Source organism: Chelonoidis abingdonii, chromosome 22, assembly GCF_003597395.2.
Source record: "Chelonoidis abingdonii isolate Lonesome George chromosome 22, CheloAbing_2.0, whole genome shotgun sequence".
NCBI classification, from domain to species: domain Eukaryota; kingdom Metazoa; phylum Chordata; order Testudines; family Testudinidae; genus Chelonoidis; species Chelonoidis abingdonii.
The window spans coordinates 22,148,656-22,165,406 of record NC_133790.1 but is presented as its reverse complement, the minus strand read 5'-3'; the positions used below and the strand labels follow the sequence as shown (position 1 = coordinate 22,165,406).

The window sequence follows — 16,751 nt, the reverse complement described above, 5'->3', positions numbered from 1 at the left end:
TTTTCCTTTTAGTAGCCTCTACTTCTGTGCCAACCAGCTTCCTTCAATTCATTTCATTTGTAAATTTTTTCTAGTTTGATATTTCTGGATTGGGAATCCATGCCCCTTTTATATAAGTGTTCAGCACGTTATCACTAAGATTGCCAAAGATGTCTATGTGTATGGCTCCATGAACACACTTATCATTCTATTTATTCTCTACTACTACTTAATCCCTGAAGTGCCACCGCGTGCAGAGCTCCTCCGCCAAAGGAAGCATCCAATGAAGCTTGCAGGTCTATCTTATACAACCAGTAAACATATTGATAGAGGTTCAAGTGTGCCTTACAAATTCCATCAGACTGCACTGAGATAAACTGTATATTTTGAATGCCCTTCTGACATCTACAGAGTATTGAACACAAGTGCTGTATTCCATACACATGTAGACAGTTACTTAGCCAAGGTGTCCTGGGGAACCTTCCAGTGTCAGGGTAGAGTGAAGTCTATTTTCTGTTGAATGCAGTGCTGCAGTGTGGGATTTTAAAGTCCGATATGTTAGACGTATTGTCAAACCCTGACGTAGGGACTTCAGAACATATCTTTGGCCTTGAGTTGTACAGTACTGCATGATTGCACCTCCATTGGTACCTGAACCCATGACCAGGCTCTAGAATACAGACTGTTGGACAACTGCATGTGATGTAGATAAGGTGGTATAGAAGGCCAGCCTTCCCTTTTCAGTTACTTCAAGTGTCATGCAGCTTAACTTCACTTTTCTGGCTCATGTTCAGAACTGGACCTCCAACTGCATCATCTCTCCTGCAGGGAAAGAAGATGGGCAGATAGACCAATAGACTGATCAGGTCAGAAGACCAAGGTTCTTTAGACACTAAGGAACAATCAGAATTACCTTGGCTTTGTATCATTTTGCAGAGTCTGAATACAGGTGACAAGACATACAGAAAGGTTTTTCAGCCATCTCTTGGACAGGATGTCAATTGCTGTACCCTTATGGTTCCTTCTCCTGGAGAGGAATCTGTGTGTCTTGTTGCTCAATCTTGACATGACTAGATCCAGCGAGAGTGCACCCAAAAACCTGATTTGCAATTAAATAATAATCTTGAGATTGAGGCTCCACTTGCTTGTGTATATTAACTGTCTGCTGAGCCAGCTTTCCAGGACAGTAGATTTTCATGTTATGAGAGCCTGTCATGGATCCTTCCGCCTTTTGTACTGACTTCCTGAGAGAGAGAGACAGTGTGTGTGTGCGCGCGCACGCGCACCCTAGCTATTCAGGTGGCATCTACAGTTATCAAAATGCTGTTCTGGCTCAGTAATCCTCTTACCAGCTACATACATATTGTTCTTTAGCCATTAGCACAGAGACTTAGCCATCTTTCCTGGAACGTAGGTGCCACAGGTTGATAAACTGATACAATATGCCAGGGCAATTAGAGAAGAAAACTGACAATTTCATGTATAGAGTCTTGCCTAACAGCATGACACTTAGTAGAAACAACAGTCCTTGGCTTTTTTACAGTTAGGGACTTCTTTGGCTGTGTGTTTAGCATCCAAGCTCTTTCCTCTGCAGAGAGCTCTTTGTGGCTCTTGCTATCCATTCACACTCTAGATCAATTCTTCCAGCATCTACTGATTTCTTGTACTGACTTATGACAATACTGTTCTCATCTAAATACTGAGCTGCATACTGGCGAGCCATTTCCACTTATTCTTTGTGAGGGCACTCTTAGATATAAGCGCGTCATCCAGCAAGGAGTAGGCATAGATCTCATCTTGTTTGAAAAAGTTTATTCACATTACTAAGTATTTTCATAAAACTTATGTATATTGCTAGGGTATTAGAAATGACAGCTACTGTAGGGAAAGCATCCTCTTACAAGACAGTGTTATAAAGATGTATAGTCATATCATGTCTCAGCTTGACTGACAACAGCACATCACCTTAGAACAGTGGTTCCCAAACTTGTTCCGCCACTTGTTCAGGGAAAGACCCTGGTGGACTAGGCCAGTTTGTTTACCTGCTGCGTCCGCAGGTTTGGCCGATCACGGCTTCCAATGGCTGCGGTTCGCTGCTCCAGGCCAGCGGGAGCTGCTGGAAGCGATGGAGGCCAAGACACATACTGGCTGCCGCTTCCAGCAGCTCCCATCCAAGAGTTAGCAGACCGGCTGACTTTTAAAAAAAATGGGCACAAGCAAATTCCATAATCTGGAAGCTATTTGGTTTAACACCACTAGATTCCCTCTCCCAAGCACCTTCTGAGGCTTATATGATTGGGGCCCCTGCCTTGGTGCCATGCAAAATGTGCAGCAGCCCTCCCTAATCTCTTCATTGGATTCTTCCTTGTGTTAGTAGGTTAGCCATAAACATGCACAATGAAGCAGTTTTTCTAGCTGGCATTTTATTAATTTAATAAGACTCCTTGGTAAAATATACTGTGCAGCATGGAATTCTCAAACTATTTTCAAATCAAAACTCTTTGCACCACAACACTCAAAGAGAGTTATTTCCACATCAAATTTCATTTTGTGTTTGCTTCTGGTCATTTCAACAATAGTTTTGTTTAAAAGAAGTCACAAGTTTCGGAAAAGCATTTTCAATTTCTTTATGCTCAAAAACATCTGAACAGTATTTGCTCAAACTTTTGAAGACTTTTTCCATACTTTCAGAGACCAAGACCTGAAAACTGGTCTCCACGCAAGTACAAGCTTGATGTGTTGGTTAAGGCTGGTCTTTTCTTGATTTTGTTTTATGCTCAGTCTGAATGCCAGTAATTCACAGAACAGCAGCTGTAAACAGATACAGGATGGATTTGCAAAACAACAGAGGACTGAAATCAAAATATGGTTGTTCTAGAATCCTGGAGTTAAACTGAGTTACAACATGCCTGCTTGCTGTGCAGAGAAAGAGAGAGAATAGCCATCAGATGCAGGCAAAGTGATCAAAGCATTTGTGGACAGAAGTGTACAGGAGTGGATCATTAACAGGAGGACTAAGAATTAGGGCAGAAACCCCTCTCACTTTGGAAACTGCATATTCTAAAGTGTTAGATGGTGATTGAGTCAGCCAATTGTTTCTTTTGCACATCTCTACCATTAACATTTTCATGTAGTTATGTATTACCTTCTCTCTCAAAGCCAAACAATAATTACTAACAAGAGCATCTGCACTGGAGTCAATAAGTATTTCAGACTAAGAATTACCAAATATGGACCCTCTATCAGAGCATTCCAATCACATAAGCACATGGCCAGGAGAGAGCACAGGATTAAGCTTCGCTATTGTTCTAAATGAACAGGGCAATAACTTGCACTACCAAAAAGAACAGAGGAGCTATCCATGCAATCATTCATCCACTTCTGTGAATGAAAGAGGATCCTGAAGGAAAAAAGCTGAACAACTGAAATATGCACCTTTACTCTTCAGAGGGCTTGCCATTTCAGTGCAGCAGTGTCTTGGAAATTCTCCCCCACTTCGGTTTATCTGAGGCTTCTCCTGAAATAAAGGAACAAGTCACCACCATAGCAGCAACACCCGAGACTAGTTGGTAATTATAGTTTTCAGAGACTATTCCTAGACTCCAGGGACTGTACCTGCTCAGCCAGTCCTAACTCTGGATGCAGTACACATTAGCATACCACATAATATGCTAGGCTTTTTTGGGGAATGAGGGAGAAAGTCATACGTACACCATAAGCACACTTACAAGTGTGATAATACAGGCAAGTAATTGAACCATAAGCACTTAATATGAGAAATTCTCCTTCCTTTCTGACCCACGGTCTCATCACATCTTTCCTCTTTTTTTTTTTTAAATCCACTCACTGCTGAAGATCCTGCATTAGTCTTTCCTATCCCCAGGAGGAGACAATTCCAGAGAAGATTTAAACTCTGCGTCAGTAAAGCCTTGCCCAAGTAGCAACTAAAGCAGTAAGTCAATTTAAATATCATGGAAAGCATCCCAATATGAAACAGAATGGTAATGGTAATCCTTCATCAAACCCCAAACCAATTATTATAATCCCTCTCAGTGGAATCCCTTGTGCAGATGAAAAATGTGCAAGAAAATATTACCCTCTTCACTGTAGTACCGGTTTCTATGATGTGGGCTAGTTAACTCTCCTGCCAAACTGTAACTTAGCATTTTCTGACTACTTTAATTGTGCAAACTTACTATTGCATTAACAGTTTTTTGCATTATGTTTCCTAAATTTTTGTTGAAGGATGAAGGGAAACACACGAGCACACACATTCTATAGGTACATTTCTTGTAATTACTATACTACTGTCTCTAAAAACTACATACTCCTTCAAATGCACTACTGAAATATGGACAGTTCACAAAATTTGCATATAACAGAGGCACTGGTTTCTCCCTGTAATGGTTAGAGGGACTAGGGAGAAGAGTGGGGATCCATCTCTCTCTCTCAGGACAAGGAAGATTATCTGTAGGACCTGTTTCTCAGTCAAGAATTGCCTAAAGACCTATTTTCCACCCAAGAGAGTGAATGAGCAGTCTGGGACCCACGCCTCAGTCATCCATTTCAAAATTTTACACATTCTCAAGGTCTCACTACTTGGATGTTAGATATTTGAAATGGATATATGATCATTGATCACTCACTCAAAATTAACAAAATTCTGAAAGAATAAGAAAGCTAGAATGGCTGAGCAAGGAGACAGCAGCTCCAGGTGAAAGTCTATGGAAAAACACGTTCTTTCTGACCTAAACAGTATCTTCATTAGAACTCATATCTTTTTTCATCCTTGCCTGGCTCAAAAATGGATAAGGAGACTTAACTCAAACTTAAAAAAACAAACAGACAAACTTTAGAAAAAAATCCCAAAATCTGATCTTTGACAACTGACTAATCACAAAAAAAATGTAATTAAAAAGGTGAATATTTTAAGGAAGTTATGAGCACATGAAACAGGAGGTGCTGAACCATTCTTCAACCTTAACTATAACTTTCTCAACCAAATAGTCTAATAATAATTTGTAGTCAAACAGCAATATTAAGTGTCACATATCACTGTACATTTAAGAAGGCACTTGCTAATATACCTCTACCTCAGTAAAACGCTGTCCTTGGGAGCCAAAAAAATCTTACCACGTTATAGGTGAAACCGTGTTATATTGAACTTGCTTTGATCCACTGGAGTGTGCAGCCCTGCCCCCCTAAGCACTGCTTTACCACATTATATCCAAATTCATGTTATATAGGGTGGCATTACATTGAGGTAGCGGTATATGTTTAGTTTCTTTTAATGTACTTTGGTTAAGTAGTTTTCACCCAGATGCACATGAAAATGAATTCATTTTTAAAAGCACTAGAACATGAAGGCCTTAGAAATTCATTATAAAGGCACTAGAGAGGCCAACTATGCGTTCCTCAAAAAAATTAAATGAACTATTATGCATTTCTACAACACTTTCCATATGGAGACCTCAAAGTGCTTTCAAACATTGTCTCAATACTGCTTATAATATTCCTTATAATACTGGAAAGGAAAAAAGACTAAATGATGTAGAACTGATAAATGAAATTGTTTTTAATTGTTCACTTTATTAATGTAAGTTCTGTTCACCATTCACTACACTTGCCTGCATTGTAACTTCTGTTCACTGTTTGATTTTGTATTTCATATGACTTGGCATTGTGCCTCTCTCATACAACTTTGTATTAGAAAATTGGTAGAAAACTTTGTATCAAATGTTATAGCCCCTAAGGATAGTATAGTTAAAGTGAAAGAAACATGTGCCTTTTTGCTAGAAGTAGAATAAGATCTCCCCCCCCACTCTGTAATCAATTGCCCCATTGACTGAATGAGGTGTGAATGAGTGAGGCTTGGAAGACACCCACCTCCAGACAGCTACAACAGTTGAAGAGGGAATGGAAGCCAGAGCAAAGGACAATACAACTTGTCAAGTGGGCCCAATAAAGAAAAGCAGACATATTGACGACCTCAGGGATTAGAAGCAAGCACCTTCTTTAGAAAACGCCCTCTTTGAGCAGCATTGGGACAACACCCAGAAAAAAAGCAGCACAAAGACCAACGCACACAGACCAACGGACACAGACCCAGATTTTGAATCTGGTCTGGATTTGCATAAGAGGGAAGCTGCTATAAATACGAGGTGTCTTGCAGAAGGACCCTGGGTCTCGTCTTGTCACCATCGGAGCATCGATCCGGATCGGCAGAAGCCCGGCTCCACCCCTCCCCCATCTAACTCACCTGGCCAGTGCAGTTAAGGGGAGCAACTAGTTGGTAACAACAGCAAGACGGAGTGTGTTTGTGTGTGTGTGTGTGTGTGTGTGAATGCATGACTGTAATATATCATATGCATATGATAGAGTATTAATTAATACCTGTATTACTAATAAATGTGGCGTTTTGCCTTAATCCCCCTGAAAAGATCCCGTATAGTACTTTGAGTACAACAATGACTCATCCTATGTGTCACAGTAAATAAGTTGCAGAGAATCCTGTGGCACCTTATAGACTAACAGACGTTTTGGAGCGTGAGCTTTCGTGGGTGAAATAAGTTGCAAAGCTAAGAATAGAATCCAGGCCTTGTAATACTGTACCCTAATTTTGAACTGCTAAATCACAGTTTCCTTCTAAAGGCAACAGCAGTGTGACAATCATATTTATTAACTCCCCTGCAATAAATCCTCACCCTCAAACTTTTGAAATGCAGACATGCTCCAGAACTCACAAGCAAATAAAAAGGAATGTTTTAACAAAACATTTTAATATATTTATCTATAAAAATGACATATTCATGTACTAAACATTCACGTACTAAACATTCTCTAGTATATTTTGTAAAATAATGAAGTCTTAATCAACAAGAGCCTTAATTACAGCATTTTGCTATTAAATCCTAGCTGAGAAATAGAGAGAGAGAGAATTGCCTGTGTGTGTATGAATTATAAAATGTACCCACATTAGCAAAGTATTATATTTAATTTGCACTGATGGGTGAAGCTGATGGATGCAGAGTGAAGACTCTTGATGGAAGAAGCAGTTTTTCTATTTTGTCCCTTGGTGTAAGCTCTGGCTTGCGTGCACTCCAGCTTTAGCAGCTACTTGATATGTTGAAGCCCATGTCACTTGTCCAGAGAATAAATTTTCAAACAGAAGGAGCAGTCAATTCACAACTGTACTGTCCAATATTTTCAGAGCATAGAGGAGCCAAACCAGCTAAGACATTTAGACTTTTTCTTTCTAGCGATAAAACTCCAAAATCTACTCCACCTCATGATGTATGTTTCAGGTTATATAAATATCTAGAGCAACTGTATATAGTTACACCTCTACGCTGATATAACGCGGTCCTCGGGAGACAAAAAATCTCACCGCGTTATAGGTGAGACCGCGTTACATCAAACTTGCTTTGGCCCCGCTGTTCCTTGTTCCCTGACCAGCCCCTCCAGAGACCGCCATCCCTAATCACCCCCAGGACCCCACCCCCTACTCAACCCCCCGTCCCCTGACTGCTCCGACCCCTATCCGCCCCGACAGGCACTCTCCGGCAGTGGTGGGAAGCGGAGCAGCCCGGCCTCAGTCTGCCACTTCCCAGCCGAGGCACTCCGCTTCCCGCTGCGGGTGAGTGCAGGGAGGTTGGGGAAAGGATGTCCCCTTCGCACTCACCTGCGGTGGGAAGCAGAGCGACGTGGCCCCAGCCTGCTCCGCTTTCCTTGTCCCTGATCCAGCCGTGTTGCTGGGGGGTGTCTGGGGAAGGTTCCTGCACTCACCTGCCCGGCGCGAAGTGGAGCGCCACAACTGGGAACTGGCGGAGTGGTGCAGGCTGGGGCCGCGTTGCTCCACTTCCCGCCGCAGGTGAGTGCGGAGAGCGTCCTTTCCCCAACCTTCCCTCACTCACCGGCGCTGGGAAGTGGAGCAGCCCAGCCCTGCCCCAGCCAGCTCCACTCTGCCAGCTCCCAGCTGTGGTGCTCCACTTCCTGCCGGGCAGGTGATTGCAGGACCTTTCCCCAACCGCCCCCCAGCAACGCAGCTGGGGCCGGGGCAAGGAAAGCAGAGTGGGTTGGGGCTGCGTCACTCTGTTTCCCGCCACAGGTGAGCGCAGAGAGGTTGGGGAAAGGACGCCCCCCCATACTTACCTGCGGCAGGAAGCAAAGCTCTGCGGCTGGGAGCTGGTGGAATGGAGCGGGCTGCTCTGCTTCTGCCGCTACTGGTGAGTGGGGCAGGGGATCCCTTCCCCCAAGCGACCCGGCTGGGGTAAGGGAACCAGAGTGAGCTGCTTCCAGCCCCCCACTAATCCCCAGGCCACTCTGAGACCGCGGGGCCCCCAAAAGTGCCCTCCCACAGCTCCTGCCCCCCAGACGCGGGGGGGGGGGGAGCCCCTGACCGCCTCCAAGACCCTCTCTCCCAGCACCCTTAACACGCTACTCAGAGCGGCATGTCAGAGCTTTACTGCCTTGTACGCAAACCCGCCTTATATCGGGTCACATTATATTGGGGTAGAGGTGTATCTTGTCTTGCCCTCCACATTAATTTTCAATTAATCAAATCCAAAGCCATAGAAATAGTTGGAAGATGAACCACTGATGCAAACTAACGTAAAGTCAGTCTACAGTGGCTCTACTGAAAAGAAAAATAAGAACTTTGAAAAAGAGAAAGTGAGATTAGTCATATGATTAGAAAGATTTCACTAGGAAATCAGCTTTTTTTTGGAACTGTAGAGAATCATCCTTGTTTAAAAATAAAAATTCAAAACCAATTTCAGTCTCCCATTGAAAACATGCTATATTTAAGTAAATCTCTAGTACAACTCCTAATATTTGCTTTGTAGTTTGTGTACCCATTACCTCTGCTACTACGAAAAATAGCTTTTTTGTTCACTACATCCAGCAAAAAAGCCAAGCAAAATAAAAAGCATGAAGTGTGGTTTTAAAAACTTAAATTACTACCAAGTTTTGACTTAAATCTCCTCTCTCATAAACTTTTAAAATGATAGGGGATTTTGGTGAGAGATTCTGCTCACGGAGAAAGAAAACAGCAGATGCAATTGTAAAGTTACATGAGCATCTATAACATTTACACCACCTTAATACGTATTATAAAGACATCAAAGAACCCTAAATGTCATCATATAACCACATTATGGAGAGACAATTATTTCTCAGAAATTTAAGTTTGAAGTTTACTTCCTGGTAGAAGCTCAATTTTCAGTTCCTTACTTTAATCAAAACGTCTCATTTACTGTGTTGGCATACTTTCAAGTGTTTGGAATTCCTTGTGCCAAATAGTAAAACCCGTAACAAGGAATTTTCAAGTTAAACTTTTGTTTTGTTTTGTTTTAAAATAAAACAATACTTCAATATTTCAGGATAGCAGCCGTATCCTCAGAAAGAACAGGAGTACTTGTGGCACCTTGGAGACTAACAAATTTATTTCAGCATAAGCTTTCGTGGGCTCTCAATGTTTGTAGGGGTTTTCCCCAATGAAGTGTTACTTTCAATTTTTTCTCTAAACTCAAACTTTTTTGCCTTGGAATAATAATTGCAATGTCAATGTCTGGCGGGGGGGGGGAAATATGAGCCGAGAAGCCCTATTATTTGAAAAAGGAAACAGAGACACTGATCCACTGTCCAGTTACTGAAGAGCTGAGTTGAAAGATACTGCAGAGATTGTGCTTAAGACATAAGTGACATCATATATGGTTTCAGCATAAGAGCTAGCACTGCTAGTTATTTTAATCTGGTACTAATAGCATGACCACATAATGGCTAATTTTGTTACTTTTATTATGACATTTTAGACTACAATGTATCCTCCTCAACAGTTAGGAAGAGGGACATTTGGCATTTGTGAAGGGTTTTTTTTAGGGCTGTCAATTAACTGCAGTTAACTCATGTGATTAACTCAAAAAAATTAATCACGATTAAAAAAATTAATCACTATTAATCAAACTTATAACAATAGAATACCAATTGAAATTTATTAAATATTTTTGGATGTTTTTCTATATTTTCAATATTTATTTCAATTACAATGCAGAATACAAAGTGCACAGTGCTCATATTATATTATTTTTTATTAAAATATATACACTGTAAAAACAAACAAAAGAAAAAGTATTTTTCAATTCACCTCATACAAGGACTGAAGTTCAATCTCTTTATTGTGAAAGTGTAATTTACAAATGCAGATTTTTTTGGTTACATAACTGCACGCAAAAACAAAACAGTGTAAAACTTTAGAGCCTATAAGTCCACTCTGTCCTACTTCTTATTCTGCCAATCACTAAGACAAACAAGTTTGTTTACATTGACAGGAGATACTGTTGCCTGCTTCTTATTTACAATGTCATCTGAAATTGAGAACAGGCATCCGCATTGCACTTTTGTAGCTGGCATTACAAGGTATTTACATGCCAGATATGTTAAACATTCGTATACCCCTTCCACTCTTCGGCCCCCATTCTAGAGGACGTTTCCATGCTGATGATGTTCATTAAAAAAATAATGCATCAATTAAATTTGTGATTGTACTCCTTGGGGGGAGAATTATATGTCTTCTGCTCTGTTTTACCTGCATTCTGCATCTATTTCATGTTATAGCAGTCTCGGACGATGACCCAGCACATGTTCGTTTTAAGAACACTTTCACAGCAGATTTAACAAAATGCAAAGAAGGTACCGATGTGCAATTTCTAAAAATAGCTACAGCACTCCAACCAAGATTTAAGAATCTGAAGTGCCTGTCCAAAATCTGAGAGGGACAATGTGTGGAGCATGCTTTTAGAAGTCTTAAAAGAGCAACACTCTGATGCGGAAACCACAGAACCCAAACCACCAAAGTAGAAAATCAACCTTTTGCTGGTGGCATCTGACTCAGATGATGAAAATGAACATGTGTTGGTCTGCACTGCTTTGGATTGTTATCAAGCAGAACCCATGATTAGCATGGAAGCTTGTCCTCTGGAATGGTGGTTGAAGCATGAAAGGAACATATAAATCTTTAGTGCATCTGGCATGTAAATATCTTGCAATGCCTGCTACCACAGTGCCATGCAAATGCCTTTTCTTACTTTCAGGTGACACTGTAAACAAGAAGCAGACAGCGTTATCTCCTGTAAACTGTAACCAACCTTGTTTGTCAGTGATTGGTTGACCAAGAAGTAGGACTGAGTGGACTTGCAGGCTCTCAAATTTTACATTGTTTTAGTTTTGAATGCAGTTTTTTTTGTACATAATTCTACATACGTAAATTCAACTTTCATGATAAAGAGATTGCACTACAGTACTTGTATGAGGTAAACTGAAAAATACATTTTTTTGTTTTTTACAGTTCAAATATTTGTAATAAATATAAAGAGAGCACTGTACACTTTGTATTCTGTGTTGTAATTGAAATTAATATATTTGAAAATGTATAACACATCCAAGAATAGTTAAAATAAATAGTATTCTATTGTTGTTTAATCACGCAATTACGTTTTTTAATTGCTTGACAGCCCTAGTTTTTTTTGCTTCTCCTGTCCTTCTCTAAGGTTTTGCTCTTCACGTTGCTACACACCTGCCAAATACCATTCTAGGAATATTTCTTAAAGTGAAAATAAAGATAATATGTTTAACAGGCATGTAGCCAATTCAGACACATATCCACTTAAACTGAAACAGTGAAGAGCCAAACACTTACTCATATAGCAAGATGCTATGATAGCAAGACTTAAAGAAAGAGAACAAAAAGCACCTTGAGATCGAGTCCCTATCAAATCCCTCTCTGCTATGTTCAAACATTCACTGTAATCAATTTCTTTCTTACCTGTCTCAACCACCACTTTTCTTCAGAGGCTAAAGAACAACATCCAACAAGCTCTTCCTCTGCATCTTGTGTTTCTTTCGCAGATTGTCTCTCTTCCTTCTGGCTCCCATTAGCACAAGTGTCCTGCTTCCCAAAGCTTCCACTTTTGGTCTCTTCATTCTCAGCAAGGTTTCCAGCCCCCATAGACTCTTCAGAAAGGGATCCCGCCAGCTCATCAGATGTACGCTTGTCCCCATAATCCAGGTTATCAGTTTCCTGGGAGCAATTTTCCACCCCACTAATCCTGGGGGACTTAGATAGCAAACTGCTACTATGTGCCAGCACAAGTGTTGATGCTTCAGGTTTTGTATCTAGTCTAACATTAGGAACAGACCCAGCAGTAAGCTCAGTAGAGATGCTGACTGGCAGTCCAGTGTACAATTCCTGTACCACAGCAGACATGGAGGAATCAAGGGGGTGTGGGTGGCTTCTCTCTTGGAACTCCACTCCAGATGATAGCATCAGGCAGTTGAAGACTGTACCTTTCTAAATTCACCCTAAATGTAAAGACAACACTAAATCACTACACACACACACATATAGACAAAAGTAATCATTGTTTTTGTTGCTGTCTGGGACAAAGGCACATATGCCCGAGAAGCACCAAGGGGACAGATATTTAGAAAGTTTGGTCCCCAAAAGGCACTCACAGTAGGATTCCTCCTCAGTCAGCAAACCAAAATGTTCAGCCAGGTTCTCTGAATATTAACCTGAGCCTGAGTAAGTCATATAAAAAAAATGTAGTATGTCATTCTATTGTAACTTTGCCCTAAATAAAAAGTTTAAACCAAACAAATAAAAGGGTAAGTGCTTCAAATGTGTGTTTTCAACAAGAGTATGTTCCAACTGAATTCCTGGTAAGAAAGCGATTCTACAGTTACTGAACGCTAGAGTAAGTGCCACACAAACCATGAATAAGGTTATTCCTCTCTTTTCACATCAGCAGTTTCTCTCTCCTCCAACATCACTTCTTAGCCTAAAACTAAGACCCTGTAGAGTGTATGGGCACCTAGGAAATGGGAAGAGAAAGAATGGAGAGAAAAAGTATTTGCTAACACTTGTGGACCTAAAGCAGGGTGTCGAACATCCTGCCAGTTTGATGATAGTCAAATTTCCTTTATTTTTCTATTTAGATGGAAAAGCCATACAAGAAAATGCATCCTAACACATGCACTATCACTTGCTGTTCCTTGTGACTTCCCCATTATAAGAGAGGAAAAAGATGGTGCTATCGCTAGGTTTGTTATCTAAAGTTAACCTTTGATTCATCTTACAGCCTAGAGCCCAACTCACCAGTATTCAGTGACCAATGCTATGCTAGCAATAGCCATGCTCAAACACGGTTATTGCTAGTACAGTTGTAACCATAGTGTCAGCATGACCACAGCATGGTCAGCCACAAGTTCTCTGAACTACATTAAGTAAAGGGTCACTTAAAAAAAATAAAATAAAATAAAAATTTAAGAGCCCTGATGCAAGAATACTATATACACCTCTACCTTGATACAACACTGTCCGTGGGAGCCAAAAAAATCTTACCACATTATAGCTGAAAAACTACGTTATATCGAACTTGATTTGATCCGCTGATGTGCACAGCCCCGCCCCCCCCGAACGCTGCTTTACTGCATTATATCCAAATACGTTTTATATTGGGTGGCGTTATAATGGGGTAGAAGCGTACTTAACACTGACATCCTCATGAATCTCCATCGAGAGTTTCTACACGAAGCTAGGTCAGGTGGCACCAATCACTCCGCTAACAGCCAAAAGAAGGTTAATAAAACCCAATCCTATTATTCAAATGTCGATCTTGCTGCTCTTCACACAGCTCAGAAATGTAGATGCACATCCATCAGTTCCACTAGCTCAATATTTCTATGCTACATAACTAAAATCCCCAGGATTCTTAACAAAAAACAAAAAACCCACCCACAACAATGGTGTGGGAGAGAGGAATTTTGCTCAATTTTTTTTTTTTAAACTTTCATCTTCAAAAACTTGCACTATTTCTAACAATACTGACTAGCATATGGCTAATTTAAAGAAAAACAACATAATATGGTCTCAATACACTAATGATCTATAAATACCAACATATACAAGTTAAACAAACACCAGGCATGGCTTCTTTCCTCAAGAATTGGTACTAAAAACATATGGGTTAAATTCTGAAGACCCTGGTTTTTCTCCCTCTTTAAAATGACAATATCAGCTGGAAGAAAAAGACAGCTGAGAGGTAGCAGAATCTTAGCATTTATTTACCAAAGATAGGAAGAAGGACCCATTTGCTAAAAACACTCCAGATTTATTTTCTTCTACTCTGGTCTTACAGCACACGAAAAACAAATTCTAGTCATCTGCAACACCTTTTTCTGTGATCCTGAAATGCTTTACACACACATACAACTTCTGCGAGGTATTAGGGACGCTAAGTAACTTGCCCAAAGTCACATTAACAAAGTGAGTTGCAGACACAGGAATAGAACCCAGGTCACCCAAACCCGTGACCTGTTGCAACATCTAGAAAGTGGCCCATTAAAAAGCAAATAATGTAAATTAAACTTGTAAAAAAAAAAAAAAAAGATTTACAAACAAGCCTGAATAGGCCCACTTTAATGAGACAAAAGAAAAGCAGAAAAGGTGTCCAAGATAGCTTCTGGGACAGAAGCTAACATTGTTACTGTAATCTGGCACTTGTGGATTTTAATTTATATTCTACTATCAATGGGCTTTCCACCTTCTGACTAGTGACACTGTAGGTTACACAAAGGCTTATCCCTTAATATTTTCTTTGAAAAAGACTAACAAAAATGGAAACCAGCTTTGTCACTGTTAAATTAGAAATATTATGGAAAACTGCTGATTATATCACTGTTCATTATACCAGTAGCCCTAAAAACACTTATGACCCAATGGATACTGACCACTGCCCTCAAAGCCCTTCTTATGTGTGAAGAGTTTGTAGACCTTGTTGGTTCTCATTTTGAATCTTGGTTCTACTTAGCTACTCCAAGTAAACAGGACAGATGACATCTTCTCTCCCTGGTAAGTAAAAACAAAAACAAAACAAAGAAACTCAGCCCTTTCTTTATTATAAAACTCTTCTACAGCTCTACATTTCAAGAGGAAACCTTAGAGATTCCAGTCTCACAAAGCAACACCAGCAACACTCACGCTCCACAAACAATGCACTTATACCAATTCCATAGCTGCCTAAGATTTCCTGTTTGTCAATATGCTTCACGCTGGTCACTTCGGACTTCACAGTCACTATTACGACAGAATTTGGGTCTTTCACGTGAAAAAGGCAGGATGTCACACCTTGAACTAAAGAACAATTTCTATTAACTGTTGACAGCACAACACCGTTCAGAAGCACTTTCTCTCTCACAAACTCACTCACACATACAATCCAGAATGCAAAATTTAAGCCTAACTCTTTAACCAAAATGCTGCAGCTTTTCTGAGCTGCAAACTCTCCATAATCCCACAGATCAACCCCTGCCCCCCACCCCAATGACAAAACCTGGGGTCAATACCTCATCTCAGTGACACAACCCACTGCAGAATGACAACCCCCGGATAGCAAAAGGACCCCAGCCAGCACTGCCCACGACTCAGACAACTACAGGAGTCAAGGAATCAACAATCAGAAGTGTCAGATCTCCTGTGGTCCAAGGTGCCATCCTGCCCATGGGAATGAGTCCTCTGTGGGAGCAGACACTCCCCAGCAAACAGAAACATAGAAATGAAGGGATAGAAGGGACCCGGTCCAGTCCCCCTGCACTGAGGAAGGACCATGTAAACCTAGTGTCTCCATCCCTGACAAGAGTCTCTCCGTCACCTCACCCCAATGCAGTGGCCATGCCTGAGGGTGGACCCATCCCCATCCACTCCCCCAAAGAGAAGAGAAGAGAAGAGAAGAGACACCCCCCTCCCCGCAATCTAGGGAGGGCGCAAGTCCTCCCATCCCCATGACAACCACACCCCCAGACGGGAGGCAAAGTCCCCTCCTCCCCGCCGAGAAGGAGATGAGTGATAGGCAAAGAAACCCCCAAAACAAAAACTACGGGCGTGGGGGAACGGTAAGAGCAGGCCCCGGCTCCCCGACTCTTACTGGTCCCGGCGGCGCCTCGAACCAGGACAGGGGGCGGCTCCCGAGAAGAATCACCAGCACGGCCCACAGAGCCGCCTCACTTCCTCATCCGGGACTTGCAGAGAGAGCGCGTGTGACGTGCCTCACAGCGCGGCACCATAGAGACGGGAGGGGAGAGAGGGGCTTCCTCAGACAGGGCCGCGTCACGGCGGTAGGAGGGGCCCGTGGCATGGGGAGGTCAACCCCATTCCTGGCTCGGGTAGCAGTAGTGGGTCTAGGTCCAGCTCCTGGCGCTGGGTTGGGGACGGCGGGAAGGAGTCCTTCGTAGCTAGCTCCCTCGCAGCGCCCAGGTGATAATATCAGACGAGTATCACCGGTAGCCCTGTTAGTCTGCATCCACAAAAACAGTGAGATGGCCGGTGGCACCTTAAAGACTAACAGATTTCTTTGGGCATAGGCATTTGTGGGTAAAAACCACTTCTTCAGCTTCATGCATTTAGCTTCCTAATATCAATTATTCTAGAACTTTACAGCCTTGGGTGGTGCCTGTTTGACGGCTTTAATGGGGTAACTAGAAAGAGTTTACAGTTTAGAATATAAAATAACCACAGTGTGGGGTGAATAAATTCTGACATTGAAGGCCCAATTAATTTATTAGACCAGGATATTGTTACTTGTTAATTAAAAATAAGCACCATCTTGTTGTTTGGTTGAAATTAAATATTCAATTTTTAAATTTTTTACAGAAGTTAGCATACTGTGATAACTGGTAGCAAAGCATTTTGATCACAAGTCTGTTTCCTTTTTCAAAGC

The 16,751-nt window shown here is 41.5% G+C and overlaps 1 protein-coding gene across 7 annotated transcripts in view; it reads right to left on the bottom strand.

The window, feature by feature from the left end:
* Positions 1 to 16,130, bottom strand: part of PRR14L (proline rich 14 like) — a 33,937-nt gene extending 17,807 nt beyond the window's left edge. The window contains exons 1-6 of one of the 7 annotated variants that reach the window (XM_075060136.1): positions 15,960 to 16,130; positions 15,041 to 15,169; positions 14,810 to 14,884; positions 12,490 to 12,555; positions 11,801 to 12,336; positions 3,415 to 3,496 (exon numbers count right to left, since the gene is read on the bottom strand). In XM_075060136.1, coding sequence (XP_074916237.1) covers positions 3,415 to 3,496; positions 11,801 to 12,301 — 583 coding nt within the window. In that variant the 5' untranslated portion in view covers positions 12,302 to 12,336; positions 12,490 to 12,555; positions 14,810 to 14,884; positions 15,041 to 15,169; positions 15,960 to 16,130. Of the gene's footprint in view, positions 1 to 3,414; positions 3,497 to 9,210; positions 9,306 to 11,800; positions 12,337 to 12,489; positions 12,556 to 14,766; positions 14,885 to 15,040; positions 15,170 to 15,959 lie in introns of those variants that run through there. The other 6 variants (XM_032785213.2, XM_032785214.2, XM_032785212.2 and 3 more) reach the window with 6 other exon arrangements.
* Positions 16,131 to 16,751: the final 621 nt, after the last annotated feature.